Source organism: Aspergillus japonicus (assembly GCF_003184785.1).
Source record: "Aspergillus japonicus CBS 114.51 unplaced genomic scaffold BO86scaffold_81, whole genome shotgun sequence".
NCBI lineage: Eukaryota > Fungi > Ascomycota > Eurotiomycetes > Eurotiales > Aspergillaceae > Aspergillus > Aspergillus japonicus.
The window spans coordinates 13,267-34,938 of NW_020291718.1; the positions used below are offsets into that span (position 1 = coordinate 13,267).

Genomic DNA, 21,672 nt, shown 5'->3' on the forward strand with positions numbered 1-21,672 from the left:
CTAAGCTCGGTGTCACGATAAGAAACGGGGGCCAGATAGGCGCCTGGGCAGACAAGGTAAGAGATAGGTGATTGCTACAGGATTGAAGGAGGCTGAAGGGGGCTAAGAACACCAGCAAAATGAGGAAAGGGAAGGCAAATAGGTATACGAGCGCTTGAGCTCCAAGGAAAGACGTAAGGTCAACTCAGCTCAAAGAGAATGAATGATGAATGATGAATGATGAATGATGAAAGATGAAGGAAGGATGTTGGAGATGGACAAGCAAGCCGACGGAGGGCGGATCGTGCCTCGCCAGGGCGGTGTGGCATTCGTCGTCGTCACCATGAATAATCTTCCCCTACAGTAACCATGTTATCTGTACGAGGTACTGTACGAGGTTGACCACATAGCACACGATGGTTCAAGTGACTTGGTCAGGAGCTGATGGTGAAGCAAGCAAGCAAGCACATGAAGCAATGGAGGTGGTACTGCCTATGAATCACTAGCTCTGTAGAACCAATATTCCCCTAACAACACTATAACTACTACTACAGTACTCATACATAGAATCCTCCCAGCTGTTGCGATCTAACGATCTAACGATCTAATCTGTAGATTAGTTAGTAGCTTCCCTGTATAAAAATAGAAAGAGTTACAACTGTCACTAGGTTAGTAATAGGGTCATGGATTGACTTTCGCCTCACCACCGACCTCGAGCACCGATTCCCAGCCAAACGCGGTTTTACCATTCCGATCCAGCCAGTTAAGGTCTTTATACTGAGGCACACGGTCGTCGATTCCATGATTTGAATCCCGAGTGCTGATCTCGGTCCATCTGAAGTCGGATCGACTGATTGAAGGATGGAGTGATAGATGCATGATGGTTATTGATGGTGGTGCCATTGTCCTGTCAATCTCAGTGTCCTGCCCGCATTTTCACATGCGCGGGCCAAGGCTAATTGCAGTCTGCGAGAGCCGACAGTTTCCTCTTAAGGACTCCATTTGCTCCCTTCCAACTCCGATTCCTTCGTTTCTCTCTCTTTCTCTCTCTCTCGCTCTCTCGCTCTCTCCACATTAGTCATTTGAGTCACGTTCTTCCCCCAGTCCCTCAATTTATCTCCGATCCAATCGATCGGATCCTGCCAGATGGAGGTAAGCACTCTAACTATATAGTTACTTCGAGATGCAATCTACGGAGTACTCCACCCCCTTCTCCTTCCTACACTATGCTCATCAAACACTATCACCTACTATAGCAAACCCAGGTCCCCACACAACCACCAATTCAGAGCGCCTTTCGATCGCGACGATCGTATCCTTCCCTGCACCATGTCTCTCTCGCTCCACTGAACCCACGATTTCTCGCCGACGGGGGGGAGGAGGAGGCAGAGGTTCCAGACTACTTCGACCATCCCCACCACAATCACCACGACAGCCCGGACCCGCCCACCGCAAGGTCTTATTTGGCTAGCTTCTCCGTGCCCGGCACTCCGGGGGTGCTTTCGCACTCCCACTCCCGCAGCGGGTCCCGCACGCGACACTATCCCCGGAGCAAGAGCTCCAGCCGCATCCACCACGCCAGTGACCCCAACCTGCAAGCCCGGGGTGCGAGCAGCCCCCTCCACCATCACCATCATCAGCACCAACCTCACCAGCCTCACCACACCAACCATAGCACCCGTACCCGTCACCCGGCAAACCACCATCAAGACACAGAATGGATGCTCCGCGCCGGCATCGCACTCGCGTCCTCGACCCGCGAAGAAAAGGGCCAGAGCTGGCTCGTGAAACGACAGAGCTCGACGAGCCTCGTCTCTGACGACCATCAACTCAGCCTGGACTTCTTCAACCACAACCACAACCACAACCGCCACCACCATCCCAGCTGGTCCCATGGGGGTAGTCCTCGACATGGCCGGTCCGGACGTTCCACTCCAGCCGCGGCCAACTCCCGCTCCAGACGGGCTTCACGGTCCCGCCCCAGCAGCCGGGTGGCCAGTAGAGCAGACCTCGCCATGACCAGCCTCGGCATGACCACCACTGCAACATCGACCACAGCCTCCTCCCGCCGCGAAAGCAGAACGGCCGAGCTTCAGACCAGCACCAGCACCAGCACCAATAGCAGCACGCAGAAGACCGAGGAGCAACAGCAGCAACAACAGACCCGCCACTTCATCCCCGACTTCGTCGACGAGCGCATCCGCGCCGAGATGGCGTCCATCCAACGCGACGAGAACGCCGCATTCGACGAGGAAGAGGGAGAGGACGACCTCTCCTCCTTCACCTCCGACTACCCGTACCTCGACTCGGGCGACGAGTCCGACGAGATCGACGAGCAAGAACTGCAACGCCTCACGCGGGAACGAGGCTTCGGACTCGGCAGCTGGATTGACCGCATGGTCGAATGGACCCTATTCGGCGTCGAGGACTGGCCGCTCTCCTTTGCTGGTGGTGCCGGTGGCGGCGACAACAACAACAACAACAACACTGTAGTCGAATCCCGAACCATCACCATCGCAGACCACCGTCCTGACAATCCTGAAAACGACACCTCATCTACCCATGTAGCAGCAGCAGCAGCAGCAGCAGAAGCAGCAGCGGCAGCATCATCATCAACAACAACAACCTCACCATCAATCGCAGCAGATGACACCGACACGATGTCAGTCGCCGAGTCAGAAGTCCTTTCGGTCTGTGAGAAGCCAGGAGACCAAGGCGGCTGGGGCGATGCAAGCTGGCTGTTCCGGGCTGTGAAACGTGCGCTGTCTTGAGTTCTTTTTCCTTTCCATTCCTTTGTCGGGGGTGGAGAGCAAAACCTCCCAAATAATAAAAAAGAAGCAGCCCGTATGCTGTGTGCACCCCTGTTTGTGTATGTACTGTACCCGTGTACTGTACTGTACCCTGCGGGATCTACATGATATTGTCCCCTCCCTAGGGCTCTCTCCCTACTCCTTCCTGCTATGTACGGCACAGCCACGGGGCGGGACACGTATAAATGCACAGAGAGATGTTCTTTGTCTACGAGGATCTCATTGCTGCGTCATTGGATTGTCGATGACGCTGGTGTGAGCTGTACAGTGTGTCCCCGCATATGATACTGCATTAGGAGGAGCGAGGCTCACTTACCTACGAGGCACTACCGGAAACAACCTGGACATACATATAGCAGGGGACCTCAGGGAGCTACACATGCGTGTTCGATGGAAGGTTTTTATTTATCAACGCTGGATACCTTTTTCTCTAGTGACTTAGCGAAGACAGAAATGCCATACATCTGAACGGCTAGAACCATTGAGCTTCAATTTTGTGTCTGCTACCTGGGCACTGCACGCAGCTCAAGATTTGTGGTTTTGCTCGTAAGATACATCGACTAACCAGTTAGGACTGATGGATAGAGCCCAACCCCTGCATTTGCATTGAAAATCGCCCAATTCGCTCCTAGTGAACTGTACAAGCCTCCACCACTGCTAAAACGAATGCTCTTTGTTGCTTCTTAGTTTAGATTGACACGTAGAACTTGGCCCGCGGAAGTCGGCAGAAAATGTAGAGAAAGCCTCCTTGCAAAACCCCAATAATAAGCCAGACACCGGTAGGATGATATTAGTTGAGGGAACATAATTGAATAAAAGGGTATACAGGATTGTGGGACGACAACAACGTGTGTTAATGGGTCAACGGGAATGTTTGAAGCTTCGTCGTGATATGATAAGATGAATGCAAAGAAGTCGCATGGATGCAGGAAAGGAATGAAGAAGCCAATGTGCGAAGAAAAGAGAGAAAACCATGCCGGACTGTATCAATGCAAGGAGGATCTGGACGCATGGAACATGTTGAACACAAAGAAAAAGAATTGAACCCGGGGCCTGAAAGCTGGCAATCTAGATCGAGAGTAGGCGATGAAGGCAGCGGCTTCCCAAAGTATGACACATTAAAGCAAAAGAAAGAAAAAGTGTTTGCTTGCACACTGCAAAACGCCAAGCTGACCCTCAACTCTAGTTTCATGCGATAAAGTATCGTGATCGTATCATACGTGGACATTGCACGGTCGAGGTTTCGGACACTAGCTCTGGATTAGGAGGGCGATAGAAGAAGTGTCGTGAAGGATGTTATTTTTTGGAGTAGGTCGGAGGGACGAAGAAGATGCGAGGAGATGAAGCTGACAGTCAATTTTTGGCGGTATTACCATGGCCCAACCTTGACCGGGGTGCCGAGCCCGTATGTGCCCGACAAGAGTTGCTCACGAATGGATCCAAGGTCATTACCTCCAGGGCTTCCATAGCCTTGGGCATCCGGTCTGTGCATCCACCCTAAGCTGGAACCGAGCTCGTTGACGGCTGCCTGCAGTTTACCGCCGGAGTTTTGGTTGTGTTTTGCCAGTTTCTGATCCCAACCACCATACTGTAACTGAATTCCACCGCCACGTTTGGCAGCCTCCCGAATCACCAAGATCCAGGCCTTGCAAATCTCGTCGTACGCAGAGTCCCGCTCTAGATTGTTTTGGGGTGTGTGCCACCGGGGCAAAGCGTGGATTATGTCGGTTGCCTCATCTAAATAGCTCAAAGAGACGGAGGCTTGTGTTTCGTTTGGCGGAAGAAAATGTGGTGTGAAGTCACTGAGAGCATCCAACAAACTCCCCAACGGCTGCCGGACTCGGTTGTAGGCGTAATCTGATTCAGAGCTGCCGCCCAACGGGAATGATGACTGAAGGTTGGACTGATAGTGCCGAAGCACCTGGAGTGCGGATGCTACGCTGGGTCGCGGAGCAGTATGAATGACCTCATCCATCAAGGCCGGATGACGCTCACACATGGAGCGGAGAACGCCCCGGAGTGCATCGGTGTCCAAGGTCTCTAGCAAGCGGGGCAGGGACAAAGGCCGCCCGCTGACATTTGGACGAGCACGCTTGATATGGTGTCGGTTGGATGGAAGGGTTCGAGGAGTGAAAGCGGGAGAGTTGGTGGGAGATGCGGACATTCGGCCATCGTGATCGTTGCCATCATCATCGGCTTTCCGTTTGCGGTTGGGCGTGTGGGTTGGGGTAGACACTAAAGGGACGGGACAATCAGTATACGGAAAACAATTTCGCAGGACTGATAAGGAATCTTAATCTTACTTGGACGGGAAGGAGAGAGGCGAGAAGGTTCGTAGAAGTGGTGAGGAGGCACAGGTGGTGTAGCCACCAGACTGTTCATGATGATGGCCACCGACCGCTTAAGGTTGGGCAAAAGAGAAAAAGGAGAGGAAGGGTCGTAGCGTAGCCAACGGAGGGAAAACGAGGACGAGGGACGGAAAGGCCGTCAGCTAGGAGCACGAGGAGATGTCTAGGGGAGAGAGAGAAAGAGAGGGGAATGTTTTGAGAAAAGTGTGGGAAAGAGAAAAAGAAAAGCAAGAAGAAGCAAGGGAAGGAAAAGATGGTCAGGTAGTGGTAGTAGTGGTGGTGGTGGTGGTGGTGGTGAAGGTAGTAATTGGTGGTGGAGTTGCAGGAATGGGAATGAAGTGGAGGAGGAGAAAGACTAAGAAAGGGAAAGAGAGGCAGTTTCACCCGTTCACTTAATGACTGTTTGCCTTAGTGGGGAAAGAGAGAGAGAGAGAGAGAGAGAGAGAGAGAGAGAGAGAGAAAGAAAGACCACTGCAAAGAAAGAAGAGCGAGAGGCGGTGGAGCCTCGGGACGGGTTGCGGGAGGCAACGCAAGCCTTCAATGCACTTTCTCTTACCAGAGATTCTATTCTATCACTAAGTTATCCTTACTGTCGACACTGACACTGATTACCTCCGACTATACCCATACAGATACCTTACCACCATCTCCATCTCCCTCCTGCCCTTGAACAAAACAATTAACTCATCATCGTCTGCAAGAATCCGCATCGCAGCCCCGTGGCAAGAAAATCGTACATCATTTTAATTTCCGAGGTCTTGCAGCAAAGCAGCAATCTCTCAATCCATTCGCATAACTTTAGTCCTCATCGGCCGCATGACCACAACTTCCCAAGCGTCAACTCTAAACAATAAAAGAGAAAAAAAAAAAAAACTGTCCGACATGATTCAGTTCTCTTTTCGCTCTTTGCAACCCCTTCCTTCCTCTCTCAGAGAAGCACTTGAATTCCACATGAACCATACAGCACTGCTCTCTGCACGATTGCAATAGTCTGAAAGCAGTCTCACATCTAGATCATCTCGGAAATTAACCACGCCGGTTGACTCAGATACAACCGCATCTGAGCGAATATGACCATGACAGCATTGCCACCATCGTTAAGGATACCAAGCCAGGCAAGTACTGTACTCGAAGAGTCCTCCTAGCCATTATAAACACATTGGCCTGTCTCTCGCAAGCGAACCATTCAATCTAGGCGAAGTAGATTGATTCATCGTCACTCACGCCAACAAACCCCCCTCCCCCACCAGCAATACCAAGGCCACCACCACCCGGCAGCGCCAATAGATCAACGCTCCGCCAATGTTGTATTTCCAGTCGTGATCCTGAAACTCGGATAGATATAGCCCCAGCATGGACTTAGGTCAGCCTCACACAGGCAATGCACTCTCGATGTGGATGGTTTAGATAAGTTGCATGCCTGATACTAGAAACTACTAGATAAAGCACAACGCAGCAAGCGACCTTGCGCCAAACCTTCACCATCAACATCTACCACCATCCTTGCGGGGTTGCCCCCCCCCCCTCTCCCATCTTCAATTGTTTGCGAAACAGTAAGACTTCAATTTCAGGATTAGCCTACCCGATACCGGAGTCAGGGAACGCTAAAGAAACTCATGGCACAACACTAAACATTGTCATCGGCCAGACTTGGATGACAATTTACTGTGTATGCGGTAAAAAGAAGGGGGATGTTTCCGCCCATAGATCGATATCTCCGTACCCATCGGCGCTTTCAAGCAGCCCTGCCTGCCCCCCCACTGACCTTCTCTCTCAGGATCATCCCGCAAGTAGACCAATTCCTACAATCCTTTCCATGTTAGAGCGAGTATGAAACAGTCATGCGACCCTCTTAGCCGACATGTACAGCACAAACAACATGTATCATCGTTTGGACAATCCCCGTCCCCGCGTCCGAAGTGAGGAACCTAGGATGTCCTTTTCGATCTTCGAATCTCGACTGCACCTGAAACATATTGCGCAAAGTACACCCCGATGGATGTTACAGGAATAGTTCACTGTTCGTGTACGTCAGCAGGGACAAGGTTCCACATGGCTCTCTCAATGGCTGCCTACCGTCTCAGAACAGTAACTTAACCCTCGATCTAGCTTCCCGGAAATGTCCCCATTCCTTGGTTGAAGATTTGCTGCTATTCCTGGGGCTTTTTTTGGTTGGCAGCGGCTGTCGCTCATTCAAAGAAGTGTAAATCCCCTCAGTGGGGCAAAGACTATTGATAGACATACTAGATCATCTGTATCCTTTGTCTTCCCCACTGCCAAAGAGGGCTTGTTTTTGTTGCTGCCATCGGATCCATGATTCGTTCACGAGCTTCGTCGGCTTCCCCAAGGACCCCACAAATTCCATAAAGAGCCCAACCCGATCTACCTGTCCCCCATTTTGATCGTGGCTACAGTTCCAATTGATTGAAAGGACGAGAAGCAAAAAGATCGAGTCGATCGAAGATCAACTGGGAAACGGCCTGCTGGGATTGGAAGAGCACTGCGCCATCTAAAATCGGGTGTCGCACAAAAATGACACCCTCATTTACAGAGAGAAATATGTAGACATAAAAACGATATGAGGAACAGGAAACGGCAAGAAAAAGTCATACATGAACCTTTTTGTGAAGCCTGACGCCGGATATGCGACCACCAAGGTAAAAAGAAAAATAGCCCAACCACCAAAGTCGAAGCGAGAGAAGACACAATCGAGGGGGGCGAAGTGAAACAACGATAGCATGGTGCTTTATAGGTACAAGGACTGAGCGGCGACGATATCCCGACGCACCTTGGTCAGGGCGGTTTCGAAAGTGCTCTCAAGTTCTTCGCTGCCCATGACCTTGGCTGCCTGCGCCATCTGGCGCATACACTCCTCCAGTCGGCGGAAAACTCGGATCAAGCTGCCCTCGTAGACATCGGTCATTTGGCTGCGCAGACGGTAGGTTAGCATTGCGGGAAAACTTTTCACGAGCAAGAGAAGGGAACCTACCAGATGTCAGAGAAGGACTTTCCGTTCGCCCACTCATACATGACCTCCATCAGCTCCCAGTGGAAACTGTTGACGTATTCTTCCTCGTTGACGGCCAGCTTGGATTCCTGCGAGACCTTGGCGACGATCCGAGCCTGCGCTTGGATCTCTTTGAGGGGCTTGGCCAACTCATCCCGTGTTAGAGCAGGGGTCTCCTTGGTCTTTTCCTCAAACACGAAGACACTCAGAACGGCAGCGACTTGCTCCGGCGTAAGCTTGTTGAAGAAACCGTTGAAAAGAAGCTCACTCAGCATCAGTTCGTCACCCGTGCTGATTTCGCACGCAACTCTAGCCTTCAGTTGTACGACCTCGGCTTCATTGATGAAACCGAACCGACGAAGGACCCGCTTGCGACATTTCAGTTCATCGAGCTGCATGATAGACATGGCGTCGGAGATCTTCTTCTTCGTCTCCTTAATCTTGTTTCCCAGCTCCACCTTCTCCGAATATTGATCGTACAATTCCGCTAGACGGGGAGAGTTGTGCAACGGGTTGGTGAACAGTCGAGACTCCAGGACTTCGACTTTCTGTTGGATGATTAGCGATATGTAAACAGTTTGTCAAGGACAGGTCTACTCACACGAAGAGTCTTCTTGAAATTATCATCTTTGATTTGCATGTCCTCGAGCGGGTCCATAGTAGCGATGCCGTCCGGGAAACGCTTGTGGATTTCAGTAAGAGTTTTCTTCATCGAATTCCGCGCGTCTTTGGACTTCAAGTCTTTTTGGAGGAAGACACGCGGTTTTCCGATGGCCTGAATGCAGCTAAGCACAATTGGAACGACCTCCATGGAGGTCTTCTCACCCTCCTTAGGCGGCCGCACTCCAGCTGGCATGTCTTCGAAAGTCTTAGTGCCCACAGAATTGCCATCGGGAAGTTGGAGCAAAACGTCGACAACGTGTGACTGGTGAGGAGTGTACTCTTCACTCGAGCCTTTCGGCGCCTTGCGCTGTTTGCTGTTGACAACGATGCCCCAGCCGAAGTCGTTGTCCTTATGCTTCACCTGAAGCAAGCGACCAGGTTGGATAAATGGCAGGCAGTAGTCGGGATAGGTAAAGACTGTCCTTATTTCATCGTTGAACTTCTGAAGCTGTTTCCTCAAATCGTAATAGTCACGGATGGTGCCTTCGTCTTCAATCTTCATGTTCGCACGCTTCTGTTCATATTCCGCAAGCTCTGTGACATCAATTAGCATGATAGTAAGCAGTTCGGGGTAGATTGACCCTACGCTTTTCAAGCTCAGCAACACCAGCCGTGTTTTGAAACTGGTAGAAACATCTCTCGAGCATGAACTCAGGCGAAATACCTTCTACACGCATGAGATTGAGGATCATGTTGTAGCCCAGGTGGAAAGCCGAGTTCAGCCGGTCCTGCTCGCCGCGTACGATCTCCTTTGCAACCGCGGGGTCCATCTCTTCTCCAACCATCATGATCACGATACCACGGTCATCCAAACCTCTTCGCCCAGCGCGACCAGACATCTGAATGAATTCTGAGGGAGTAACCCAGCGTTGACTGAAGCCGTCAAATTTTCTTACGCTGGTGAACACAACAGTCTTTGCCGGCATGTTCAGGCCAATGGAGAAGGTCTCCGTAGCAAACAGAGCCTTGATAAGACCTTCCTGGAACAGAATCTCAATGGTTTCTTTGAGAATGGGAAGCAGCCCAGAGTGGTGGACACCGATACCACGGCGCAGAAGTGGTAGGAGATTTTGAATCTGGGGCAGATTCCGATCCTCTTCCGAAAGCATCTTAAGAGCATTGTCGAAAACTGTTTGGACCATCTCCTTTTCTGATGGATCGTTGAATGACAGATTCTTCATCTGAAGAGCACCGTTCTCGCACTCGCGCTTGCTGAAACTGAAGACGATAACAGGGTTGAGGTTCCGAAGCATGATCATCTTAACGATCTTGTACATATCGCTCTTCTCGTCGTTCTGGCCCCCTTTGTTCAAGCGCTTGTCTTTGCCCCTTCCTTTCCTCTTGGCCATGGCATCCGAAGGGTCATCGCCCTTCTTATCAGCAATGCTGCTCATCGCCTTCTGGAAGTTATCCTCGCGGAAGACACCCTTCTCATCGACAATCAAATGCAATCCTTCAGAGCCGACCGGGTAGAAATAGTGTTGCAACGGGGTTGGTCGGAAGTCGGTGTACACAACGTGACAGGGCTGGTTGTGCATCTTCACGATCCACTCCGCAAATTGCATGGCGTTGGGAATTGTCGCCGACAAGAAGACATACCGAACCTTATCGGGCAAAAGAATGATGGTTTCCTCCCAGACCACACCTCGGGCTGTGGAGTTGTCAGTCGTATGCAAGAGGAAGGCAAGCAACGGGTCCGTAAGACTTACTGGCATCGCGCATGTAGTGAACCTCGTCAAAGATGACCCAAGCCACTTCACGCATGATCTCGGAGCCACGATAGAGCATCGAACGTAGAATCTAGGAAATGTGGTGCGTTAGCGCGAATTGCGTCGGAATGCCTTCCCAGCCAAAGAGCGCTTACCTCGGTGGTCATGACCAAACATGTAGCGGTAGGGTTGATAGTGACATCTCCAGTCATCAAACCACAATCGCCGAACTCTTGTTGGAATTCACGGAACTTTTGGTTGCTCAGCGCCTTAATCGGACTGGTATAAATGACTCTCTGGTTGTTCTTCAAGCTCTGCGCGATAGCGTACTCGGCGACCACGGTCTTTCCAGCACTGGTATGGGCAGAGACAAGCACGCTCTCCTCTCTTTGGATGGATGCGACAGCTACTTGCTGGAAAGGATCGAGAGTGAATGGCCATACGCGGGCAGGATTCTCTGGCGGCTTGTGTTGGGAAATAGGCACATAGGGATAATTCGGCGGAATGGCGACCTGGTGTCGAACTTGGTGAGACAACTTCAATGACGCAGAATCGGCCGAAGCTTGCAGTCCGGTGGCTCCAGCGACTTCGCGCTCCTGCTCCGTCTCGAATGAATCGACCAAGACAGGCTCGGCCTCCTTTGTCGCGAGGCGCGGACGTTTCGCATCAGGTTGGTCATTGGAGTCGGCAAAAGGGCTGGCTTCCTTCTCGTCTTCTGATTCGGGTTCCTTCTCGTCCACGGGGGCAGGGACCTGGGCGTCGGGGGCGTCGGGGGCGTCGGGGATGTCGATATCCTCCGTAGCGGCGGTAGCGGCGGCGGTTGCTTTGACATCGCCATTGACCTGCCGTTTCTTGCTCTTGTCTTTCTTTGATCTTTTAGGTGCTCCCTCAGCCGGCTTGACAGCCTGAGGCTGGTCGTCAAAGACGTCGAAAAGCTCATCCATGGTGGACCGATCAACGAAAATAAGACCGGAGACTGACCTGGACACTTGCGACGCTTCTCTTCTCTTCCAAGACGAAGAGTTGGGTTAAGGCGATCGGCCCCAAAATTTTTGGTTAACACAATGAAAGCCGCGGGCGGGCAGCTGCTGCTCTCCGCCGGTGAAACTTACCCGATTGGAGAAATACTCACGTGACTGCACTTCCGGAGCGCTGCCGCGAGTTATCGTTCCACTCCTCCAGCTCTTCCTCCGCCCATTGAATGATTCCAGTAAGATTGCCCTGACACTCGTGCTCTACCATTTCTTTCAAAGTGCGTAATTGCCTACAATTCTGGTGGCCATTTGAACAACTGACTCTAATACTGCTAAAGATGTACGCCGCCTCCGCTCTCCGCGCCAGAATGGCCACCTCCTTCGTCGCCCGTCGTGGCTTTTCCACCACCCGTGCCCAGCTCGGCAGCCCCTACCACTACGCTGAGGGTCCCCGTTCCAACCTTCCCTTCAACCCCCTCACCAAGTACTTCTTCTGGAGATACTGGGCTTTCATGAGTTAGTCCCCTGTCGCCGAATAAGAACGACTTTCATTGTTCAATTTCACTAACTCCATTCAATAGTCACCGGCTTCGGTGCTCCCTTCGGTATTGCTGGTATGTCACCCATTGCTCCACAAGCACGTCCTTTCAGCAATCGTCTAACTCTTACTACAGTTTGGCAGACCTACAAGACCCGCTAAGCGCCCTATCGTGCTGTGTAATCTGCACGCGCAACGGAAACTGGTGGGATTCGGGGGATCGGTCGAGTGTGTATCCTAGATCGGATGTTTTCGGAAATGTGTATAAAGTTGAGAAATTGAGCACGGTTTTGATTCAGAATTATAATTCTGGGATTAATTACATAATTTCACGTAGAGAATTGCTTAGATTATGGGCCTCCAGTATTGCAAGAGGCATCATGGTTGTTGGTGCAGTGCCGGCGGTGGATTGTCTGATTGATACCTTATTAGAATATGGATGAAGTCATTGGTCGAAATCCGTCTAGGAAGGGAAAATTAAATCGTCGAGATTCATTGGTGTGGCCGCTACCGCTCCGCCGCCCAAACGCAAGAACAGAAACAGAACACCATTCTTTCTCTGGTCTAGTCTAGATCTAGATTCTATGACGGCCGTCTGAAACTCTTTCATTTCCAGTCGGTTGTTCTTTTTTGTCTTTTTTTTTTTTTTTTGCAACAAAAAGAATCATCAATATCTTCAAGCGGCCGTCGATTAATGGCGGCGGGGTAGAAGATTTGCTATTCCGAAGATGCGCAACCTTAAAACCGTGCGCCTCGCTGAGGTGCAACTGCAGAACGAGCTCCCTCTAACAGCGACAGCTTGGGATACTGCTTCTGACGCCGTCGTTTGTACCTTTGGTCCTACAGCAAATAACGCAGTTATCGAGCTGCGGAGGAAGCGTCATGACGCCCATTTCTCAGATCCTGTCGGAGCCGATGTATTCGAGTGCATCGCATCCTGGGATGCGCCATGCCCGCTTCCCGAGCTGGAATGCGATCGCGTACTGTCCCTCCACTACTTCGCAGACAACCTGACTGCCTGCCTGGTTCTGGAAGGTGGTGATATTGTCATCGTGCGCGAAGAGCCTCTCCCCGGCGAGGACAAGATTGAGATTGTCGGCTCGGTTGATGTTGGTATCACAGCCGCCGCTTGGTCGCCTGACGAGGAGCTTCTGGCCTTGACTACTCGAGCCAACACTTTCCTGTACATGACTAGAGAGTTTGAAAATGTTGCCGAGATCACCTTGACACAAGAAGATCTCAAAGCTTCCCAGCATGTCTCCGTGGGCTGGGGCAAGCGCGAGACTCAATTCCAGGGTAAACGGGCCAAGGCTCTCCGTGATCCTACCATCCCAGAGAAAGTGGACGAAGGCAAGTTGAGCGCCACTGATGACGGAAGAACCACCATCACTTGGCGCGGAGATGGTGCTTATGTCGCTGTGAACAGTGTTGAGGCTGGCGTACGCCGCGCGATTCGGGTCTACTCACGGGAGGGTGCTTTAGATAGTATCAGTGAGCCAGTCGATGGCCTGGAAGGTGCCCTTAGCTGGAGGCCATATGGTAACCTTATCGCCGGCATCCAGAGACGCGATGATAGAATCGATGTGGTGTTCTTTGAGAGAAACGGCTTGCGCCACGGCGAGTTCACTCTCCGTCTTACAGAGGAAGAGCGCTCGGCATGGGCTTCGGATATCTCTCTGAGCTGGAACGTCGACTCCACTGTTCTCGCTGTTCAGCTCAGAGATCGTGTTCAATTCTGGACAATGGGCAATTACCACTACTACTTGAAGCAGGAGATCCCTATCGTTAGTAACTCCGGTTACGCCAGTCCTTTCACCTTCACGTGGCATCAAGAAAAGGCCTTGCGGTTCTTTGCTGGCGCTTCTGGTATGATACGCCCCCCACTCGTGGATGACCATATGCTAATCACCGCGTAGAATCAATGTTGGACGTGGAGTTTGTGTTTGACGTCGCCCATGGCTCCACTACAAGCCCGGCTGATGTTGGTGCCGTCGGTGTTGTAGACGGGAGTATGTGCTTGCCCTGCATTTATGACTTCAAGCTGCTGACATACGACAGAAATCTTGAAGCTGACTCCCTTGAGGCTGGCCGGTGTTCCGCCCCCTATGGCCCACAATGAATTGACACTTGATTCGAACATCATTGACGTGGCATTCAGCAAGTCAGGAACGCGCATTGCTATCCTCGAGAACGATCGGTTCTCTGTCTTTATCTGGGCCCTCAAGACTAGACCAGTCCCTGTCCCCATACTTGAGTCCAGCTATCCACTTTCAGATGCACCGAACAGTCGACCTCGCCAGATTGCTTTCATCAATGAGACTGAAGTCTTCGTGCTCAAGAGCAGTGTGCCTAATAACACCTGCATAGAGCGGACTACGCTTGAGACCCGGGAGACTAAGGTTGCCTACCAAGCAGCTGACTCGGAACAAATCATGTCAATGTTCGCATCTCTCGGGCATGAATCGCTCTGGTTCTCTCACATTCTAGGACCAACCCAACCGATCACCTACTCCTACATCTCAATGCCCTCCCCAAACCAGTTCGAAGTTATGCCATGGAGCCAAAGTCCCTCTGCGGAGACGTACTGGGCGCAAGCTGTGCAGATCTCTGAAGATGAGGTATACCCACCATTTAGATCCTATGTATCCCTGATAACTAATATTCTACAAGACTCTTCTTATCTCTCTGACCAAGTCGGGGGCTTTGTATGCCAACAAAACCCTTCTTGCCAAGAACTGCACTTCCTTCCTTCTCACACAAGCTCATATCATCTTCACCACTTCCTTACACTTGATTAAATTCGTCCACCTGAGGAGAGCAGAAGGTTTGAAAGCCCTCTTTATCCCCACCATACGATGACTAACGCCCATGTCTTAGAAATGGATGTACCTCCTGATACCCCGGAAACGGACGAACGCTGCAGAAGCATCGAGCGCGGAGGACGGTTGGTCACGGTTATGCCTTCGACATTCGCTGTCATTTTACAGATGCCTCGCGGCAACATCGAAACCATATACCCTCGGGCCCTCGTGCTTGCCGGCATCCGGTCGTTCATTGACCGCAAGAATTATCGTGCAGCGTTCCTGACCTGTCGTAGTCAAATGGTGGACATGAACATCATTCATGACTATGCACCCGAGCAGTTCATGGAGAGCATCCAACTTTTCGTTGACCAGGTCAAGAGAATCGACTTTATCGACGAGTTTATCTCTCGTTTGAGGTATGGAAACCCTACGTCACTTCGCGAAGCATACGATTAATAATTAGTCTAGTGAGGAGGATGTGTCGCAGACGCTGTACAAAGACACGCTAAAGAAGAAGGCCGAAGACCCCGCCCTTGCTGCTCTATCCGCTCCCTCTAGCAAGAGCAGTAAAGTTAACCGGATTTGCGATGCTTTCCTGACCACTCTTGAAAAGCGATTGGATACCAACCTGCACAATTTGATTACTGCTCACGTCTGCAAGTCTCCGCCTGACCTCGAGGCCGGTCTTCAGCTGGTTGCGCGGTTGAGAGGTATGGAAAATGCTCTTCTCACTTGTTGGAGCAAATACTGACGACATAGCAGAGGAAAGTTCCGAACAAGCCGACGACGCGGTAGAGCATATGTGCTTCTTGACAGATGCCAACCGTCTGTACGACAATGCACTGGGCCTCTATGACCTCGAACTCACCCTACTTGTTGCCCAACAAGCCCAGAGAGTCGGTGCCCCGGATTCTCTTCATGACGATATAAGCTAACAGCACGCAGGATCCCCGCGAGTATCTTCCGTTCCTGAGGAAGCTGCAACAGATGCCCGAACTCCGACGCCAATTCGAGATCGATAACTACTTAGGACGCACTTCTAAAGCCCTGAAACACCTCCATGCACTGAACGCTCATGACGAGCTCCGTGCCTATGCCATCAAGCACACGCTCTATAAGGATGCCATCGATCTGTACAGATACCAGGCCGAGCAACTACGTGACATGAGTCACCTCTACGCTGACCACCTGTTCGATCAGTCCAAGTACAAGGAAGCAGGGATTGGTACGTGAAACAAACCCCTCAAGCCCAGACCCTTTTCCTGAATTTAACCGAACTCCCCTCACCAGCCTACGAATCCCTCTCGCTCTACACCGATGCATACAAATGCTACCACCTGGCCCACCTCTGGCGCGAGTCCATCTACTGCGCCACGATGGTGCCCCTCCCCGCCGAGGAACTCGCCACGCACGCCAGCAGCCTGGCCGCCACCCTCACCGAAGAGATGAAGGACTACGTTGCCGCGGCGCAGATCCACGCCGACCACCTCCGCGACATCCCTACGGCGGCGCGCCTCCTCTGCCGCGGGTCGAAGTTCTCCGAGGCGACGCGCCTTTTGGCCTTGCACGGCCAGCAGGCGCTGATCCCGGAGATCGTCGACGGCGGGCTCTCGGACGCCATGGGCGCCATGACCGACCTGCTGGCCGACTTCCGCTCGCAGCTTAACGCGCAGGTGCCTCGGATCCGCGAACTGCGCGTCCGCCGCGCCACGGACCCGCTGGCCTACTTCGGCGGCGACCCCACCCTGGGCGGCGGCGGGGATGGCAATGTCGACATCCCTGACAACGTCTCCCTGGCGCCGACGGACGCGTCCACGCTGGCCGGCCGCTCCATGTTCACCCGCTACACGGGCAACACGGGCAAGACCGGCAAGACGACCTCGTCGCGTCACACGTCCAAGACCCGGCGCAAGGAGGAGCGCAAGCGCGCCCGCGGCAAGAAGGGCACCGTCTACGAGGAGGAGTACCTCGTCAACAGCGTGCGGCGGCTCCTGGAGCGCGCCAACTCCACCGTCGGCGAGGTCGAGGCCCTCGTCGATGCGCTGCTGCGCCGCGCCATGCGCGAGCGCGCCGCCGCCATCGAGAAGGCCATGCAGGAGGTGCTGAAGCTGTGCACGGAAAGTCGCGAGGAGGTGTTTGGCGCTCTGGTGGCCGCGACCGACAGGCCCAAGGGGGAGGCAGATGGGGAGCTCGAGAATGCGGATCTCGGCGGGTTTGGCAATGGCGAAGAGCCCTTGGGGATGGGCGGCGGCGGGCAGAGCGTCTTCTGGGACAGTGTGACTGCCACTGCCAATGTGGGCAAGGGCAAGGAGGTGCCTGCTGTCAAGGAGCTGAAGTTGTCGGCTTTGCTCAATTAGAACGAAACTTTTCTCGGTAAGGCATGCTGGTCCGTGTACCTGGAAGCCTGCTTGGTGGTCTGTCTGTCTTTACTTCTTTTTTATGACTATGGTTTTGGAAAAGGTTACAAAAAAGCATAGATTCCTTTGGGGATGGTGAGCCATTCGATTGAAATGTCAAAATGATTATTAATGTTGTAATATGCTTCGTAAAAGACGAGAATATATGCTCTCTGGATATAGAATTCAATCCCTCCATTAGAAACAAACAAAGGAGGGACCGGTTTGGGTATCTTTTCATCTCAAGGCAATCCGCGGTGTGATAAGTCGATGCCCGCGGGGCTTTGAGTTCGGCATGAGAGCGCCTTAGTGGGAGAGGACATCGCCCTTCTCGCTGACAAGGTGATCGGTCACGCTGACGGGTCCCTCGCCGACGCCAGTGAGGATGACGCGACTGACGCCATCCTGGAGTACGTCCACGACCCGGGAGTCCACCTTGTCCAGGGAAACACCAGGGGCGCTGAGATGCTTCATGGGCTCGTAGAAGGGGCCTTCCCAGCCATCGGCCTTGGTACCGAGAATGGCCTTGATCGTGCCAGCCACGAGCTCGGTCTCCTTCTCGAGGTAGTAGATAACAGCGTTCGGGCCGGCATCGAAGGTGTAGGCACAGACCGTGCGGCCGACGGCCCGGTTGATGTCGTGGACGAGACGCACGGCGGCCCGCGAGACATCGTTCATGTAGAAGATCGGAGGCCACGAGTCCAGGCAGGTGGCGTGGAACCCGTTGGAGTCCCGCATGGTGATCTCGGCAAAGGCAGGGAAGTCCCGGTTCTGGATGGCGGTCTCGATCGCGGCCATGCGCTCGGGGACGACGGTGTTCGCCCGCGTCGCGAACAGGTTCGACGTCGCGACGGTCGTCTGCATACCCTCCGTGCTGGGGACATCCTTCTTTTCGGCGCTGACGACCAGGACGATGGCGCGCATCTCGGGCCAGTGAGCGGCGGGTGCAACCTCCTCAGCCAGACTGTCGCTGCCATCCTCGAGGGTGCCGGCGCGCCAGGCGACGTAGCCGCCCATCAGAGACCGACAAGCGGAGCCGGAGCCCTGACGGGCAATGCGACTGAGGTCCCGGGGAGATTGTGGGAGTTGGTAGAGGTCGGCCACGGCGCGAACAAGGGCAGCGAAGCCAGCAGCCGAGCTGGCGAGTCCGGCAGCGGTGGGGAAGTTGTTCTCGGAGACGATGCGGAGAGGGAGGGCAGAGAGCTTCGGGAGGGAGGAGTCGGCGGCTTCGACCTCCTTGCGGTGAGCGCGCAGGCTGGAGAGACAGGCAAGGGTGCGCTTGGATGACTGGATATCCTGGGGCTTGCCGTTGAGGATCAGCTCGTCTTGGGCGGGGTAGATGGCCGAGCAGGAGGCGGTGGTCAGGGTGCGCAATGAGCGTTGGGAGAGGGTGACGGAGAGAGAGGAGTTGGTAGGCAAGTTGAGCACAGCATCACGCTTGCCCCAGTATCTTGCAGAGTTCTTGTCAGTTTCCGGGGTTAATCAATGTGGTTCGTGATGGACCGCAATAGGGGGTGGGACGCATAGTAGCAACATACTTGATGACAGCGATGTTGACGGGGGCCGTCGTGGTGGCCCGGTAGACGGGACTATCAGCGGAAGCAGCCATGATTGATTAATCTTCAGCAAGTTGCTTTATTGGTATTGAACTGGCGATGTAAAGCAGCAGATGGAGGTGATTGAAGAAAGAGACGGCCAGACCAACGAGAGGGGGAGGGGAATAAATGGATTTCCCAGTTGGGCAAAGAGAGGGGCTGTTTTGATCCCCGGGACTCAAGGCGGTGAGCGGCCATTTTTTCTCCGCCTGTTCGGAGTTGTCCGCTTCCCTTCAAGTTCCAGGTTCCAGTTCTTGATTTCTATCTTCATACTTCTCATTCGCCAGACGCTTCCAGCACGGTGTACTCCCATCACCGACCCTTTCAGCCCTCGATCCCCATTTTCTCCCATCCCACTATATAGACACCTTATACTCATGGGTGCTGGTGCCAGTACGCCCGCCCCCGAGCCTGCCACGGCAGCCGGAGTATGCCCTGTTGACCACAAAACTCGCGAGGCATGGCTACAACAACACAAGGCATCCGGAGGAGCTGCTCCTCCTCCTCACCCAATGCCTTCAGAAGAGAGTCGATCAAAGGCGAAGATGCAACGCCCACTATCCACCGATCGTGAAGTAAGCAGCATCCCACGAGCCATCGAACCCCAATCCCAATCGTCATCTCCCGCATCACCCAACGCTCCGCCATCACCATACTCTTCCCCGAGTGCATCGCATGGCGCGCCATCGAACGACGAGGCTGAGACAGGCCACGACCCCAACACTGGCAATTGGATCTATCCGTCCGAGCGACAGTTCTTCGAGGCGCTGATGCGCAAGGGCAACACACCTTCTTCCACAGAATCGGCTTCTGAACTGGCCACCACTGTCGCGTCCATTATTCCCATCCATAACGCCGTCAACGAGCGCGCATGGCAGCAGATTCTGGAATGGGAGAGTCGAGCTCCCAGCAGTGACCCCGGCAGCAAGAAATGTGGTGGCCCCAAACTGTACTCATTCCGCGGCTTGGGTGTTGACCCTCAATTCCTGAGCCCTCGGGCGCGAATCAACAACCTGATGGGCTACCAGCTACCATTTGATCGACACGATTGGGTTGTGGAAAGGTGTGGTGGAGAAAGAGTTGAGTACGTTATCGACTTCTACCAAGGCAAGACATCGGGAGGGGCCACCGGCGCTGGATTGGCCGCCAATGCTGGTCCGGGTAAATTGAGCTTCTACCTGGACGTCCGGCCTAAGATGAACACCTGGGAGGGCTGCCGTATGCGGTTCAGCAAGTTCGCGGGACTGTAGGCAGTCCATCGCATTCTGCTCATTGATTTATGGTGCACGTGTACAGGCGAACACAAGGAGTTTCGGGTCTCTTGGGTAAATTCATTTCAGTGTACAATCCATGTATAACAGAAGCTATGTATGATATCAAGCATAGAAAGACAGTACGAACGTTGTAGATAGATAAACATCCTCTGCTCCATATGCGCCGGTCATTCATTAAGAGAGTCATGAGTGAAGACGACAAGCGCCTGCAAAACGAGTGGAAACATACGCATACAAATAAAACGTACATGGGAAGGATATCATCAAAAGAGAGGGAACGCTGCGAACCACGCTGGATCAACCAGCGATGTTGCAGACTAGAGGTGGGCCTCGGGAGCCGGCGAAAATCACCCCAGCACCACGGCAAGGACAATGATCAGCAAGATCACGGCCAAAATGACCAGAAGACAGCAGGCCTTGTTCCGCGCATTCTTCTGGTACCTGCTGGCGCTTCGCAGCTCCACATTGGCACCGCGAGTGTCATCTCCGACTCTTTCAACATTTTCACTGATGATATCGAGCTGGCCTCCTTGCTCATGGACGATGTGAGCGACATCGCGGAAGAGCTCATTCAGCTCGCCGACGCTCTGCTCAATATTGCGGATTTCCGCCTCCCGCTCGATGATCAAAGACTCCTGGAAGTCCACTTCGTCTTGGTTCGCCAGTCGAGGTTGTTGTTCGAGAAGCTGCTCTTGCTGTTGCTGGAAGCCATCTTCGGCCGCATGCTCGCCGTCTTCCACGGCTGTGCGAGCAGCCACTGCAGACGCTCGCTGCTTCTCCAGGGCACGACGCTGGACGGTCTGGAATTCCTCCAATGTAGCTCTAAATTCGGAAGAGAGCTTCTGCTGGGTCCATTTTTGAGAAGGCTGGTGGGTAGATGTCAGCGACGCTCACGTTATAGGGGAATGAGCCCAGCGATAGCGCGGACAGCGCAGATGGAACACAACATACATTGACGTCTTCCCACGTAGTTACTTTCTTGATCCCCTCCCCTACATCCTTAAAACCCACACGGGTCTGCTCCAATAGGTTGTGAACCCGTTCGCGCACCCGCTCGGTGTCTCGACGCGTACCCAGAAGAGCGATCTGGTCTGATAAACGAGTGATGTTTGAGGTGAGGGTAAAGAGGCGGTTGGAGAGACTCTCAGTCAAGCGGTCAAACTCAGGGTCATCACGATAGTGTGGGTCATCTGCGCGGCGCAGAGTCGTAGGCTGCGACTCTAGCGAATCTAAGCGATCGAAAGACATGGCTGGGCGAGAAAGTGTCCCTGGGTGGCTAGACAGTTGGAAGCAGGAAGGACTGGGAATTTACTGGGTAGAGCAGTAGTTGAGATCAGCCTGACTCCGGCTGATGCAAGCGGGCACATGTACAGTACACTAGTCTAGGCTCCGTACAGCGCAGGGCATACGTCGGTAGCAGGGGGGAAAGCGGGCCGATGGCGTTGTTGCCTGGGTTTGGACACCCGGCTTTGCAGGCCGCCATCACCTGACGCACGGACTCGACGTGTTGCCCGGTCACCTGATACGGCGGATGTGGCTGGTGGGTGTGTTTTGGTGCTTTGTTCGAAAAGCTTC

General features: G+C 53.2%; 8 protein-coding genes across 8 annotated transcripts; 4 read left to right on the forward strand and 4 right to left on the reverse strand.

The window, feature by feature from the left end:
- Window positions 1–1,265: 1,265 nt before the first annotated feature.
- Window positions 1,266–2,750, forward strand: BO86DRAFT_324168 (DUF3984 domain-containing protein; the record flags this gene model as incomplete). Its single annotated transcript, XM_025668463.1, has 2 exons — window positions 1,266–2,427; window positions 2,560–2,750. Coding segments are annotated over 2 exons (1,353 nt in total), but the record flags the coding sequence as incomplete, so codon positions are not given.
- A 1,408-nt stretch (window positions 2,751–4,158) lies between these two features.
- BO86DRAFT_324093 (nuclear envelope protein Cut8) lies at window positions 4,159–5,171 on the reverse strand (the record flags this gene model as incomplete). The annotated part of the gene is made up of 2 exons (XM_025668460.1): window positions 4,159–5,024; window positions 5,093–5,171. The coding sequence occupies 2 exons, from the start codon at window positions 5,169–5,171 to the stop codon at window positions 4,159–4,161; spliced, it is 945 nt and encodes a 314-aa protein (XP_025522950.1).
- Window positions 5,172–7,607: 2,436 nt separating this feature from the next.
- BO86DRAFT_348112 (ATP-dependent RNA helicase MTR4) lies at window positions 7,608–11,557 on the reverse strand. Its single transcript, XM_025669302.1, has 6 exons — window positions 10,672–11,557; window positions 10,517–10,607; window positions 9,394–10,458; window positions 8,746–9,341; window positions 8,127–8,692; window positions 7,608–8,064 (listed from the first exon to the last, which is right to left on the reverse strand). The coding sequence occupies exons 1-6, from the start codon at window positions 11,458–11,460 to the stop codon at window positions 7,884–7,886; spliced, it is 3,288 nt and encodes a 1,095-aa protein (XP_025522951.1). The 5' UTR covers window positions 11,461–11,557; the 3' UTR covers window positions 7,608–7,883.
- A 271-nt stretch (window positions 11,558–11,828) lies between these two features.
- BO86DRAFT_404055 (cytochrome c oxidase VIIc family protein) lies at window positions 11,829–12,190 on the forward strand (the record flags this gene model as incomplete). Its single annotated transcript, XM_025673974.1, has 3 exons — window positions 11,829–12,006; window positions 12,072–12,104; window positions 12,165–12,190. 3 exons carry the CDS (start codon window positions 11,829–11,831, stop codon window positions 12,188–12,190), a joined length of 237 nt encoding a protein of 78 aa, XP_025522952.1.
- A 482-nt stretch (window positions 12,191–12,672) lies between these two features.
- On the forward strand, window positions 12,673–17,253 carry BO86DRAFT_413405 (Elongator subunit IKI3). The gene is made up of 9 exons (XM_025674738.1): window positions 12,673–13,894; window positions 13,945–14,037; window positions 14,087–14,646; window positions 14,699–14,852; window positions 14,906–15,248; window positions 15,301–15,542; window positions 15,595–15,728; window positions 15,778–16,057; window positions 16,123–17,253. Exons 1-9 carry the CDS (start codon window positions 12,757–12,759, stop codon window positions 17,187–17,189), a joined length of 4,011 nt encoding a protein of 1,336 aa, XP_025522953.1. The 5' UTR covers window positions 12,673–12,756; the 3' UTR covers window positions 17,190–17,253.
- A 109-nt stretch (window positions 17,254–17,362) lies between these two features.
- On the reverse strand, window positions 17,363–18,934 carry mvd1 (diphosphomevalonate decarboxylase MVD1). Its single transcript, XM_025676847.1, has 2 exons — window positions 18,767–18,934; window positions 17,363–18,678 (listed from the first exon to the last, which is right to left on the reverse strand). The coding sequence occupies exons 1-2, from the start codon at window positions 18,835–18,837 to the stop codon at window positions 17,535–17,537; spliced, it is 1,215 nt and encodes a 404-aa protein (XP_025522954.1). The 5' UTR covers window positions 18,838–18,934; the 3' UTR covers window positions 17,363–17,534.
- A 266-nt stretch (window positions 18,935–19,200) lies between these two features.
- On the forward strand, window positions 19,201–20,073 carry BO86DRAFT_413407 (cytochrome c1 heme lyase CYT2; the record flags this gene model as incomplete). The annotated part of the gene is made up of 1 exon (XM_025674739.1): window positions 19,201–20,073. One exon carries the CDS (start codon window positions 19,201–19,203, stop codon window positions 20,071–20,073), a length of 873 nt encoding a protein of 290 aa, XP_025522955.1.
- BO86DRAFT_348120 (SNAP receptor PEP12) lies at window positions 20,007–21,488 on the reverse strand. The gene is made up of 2 exons (XM_025669303.1): window positions 21,049–21,488; window positions 20,007–20,963 (listed from the first exon to the last, which is right to left on the reverse strand). Exons 1-2 carry the CDS (start codon window positions 21,343–21,345, stop codon window positions 20,445–20,447), a joined length of 816 nt encoding a protein of 271 aa, XP_025522956.1. The 5' UTR covers window positions 21,346–21,488; the 3' UTR covers window positions 20,007–20,444.
- Window positions 21,489–21,672: the final 184 nt, after the last annotated feature.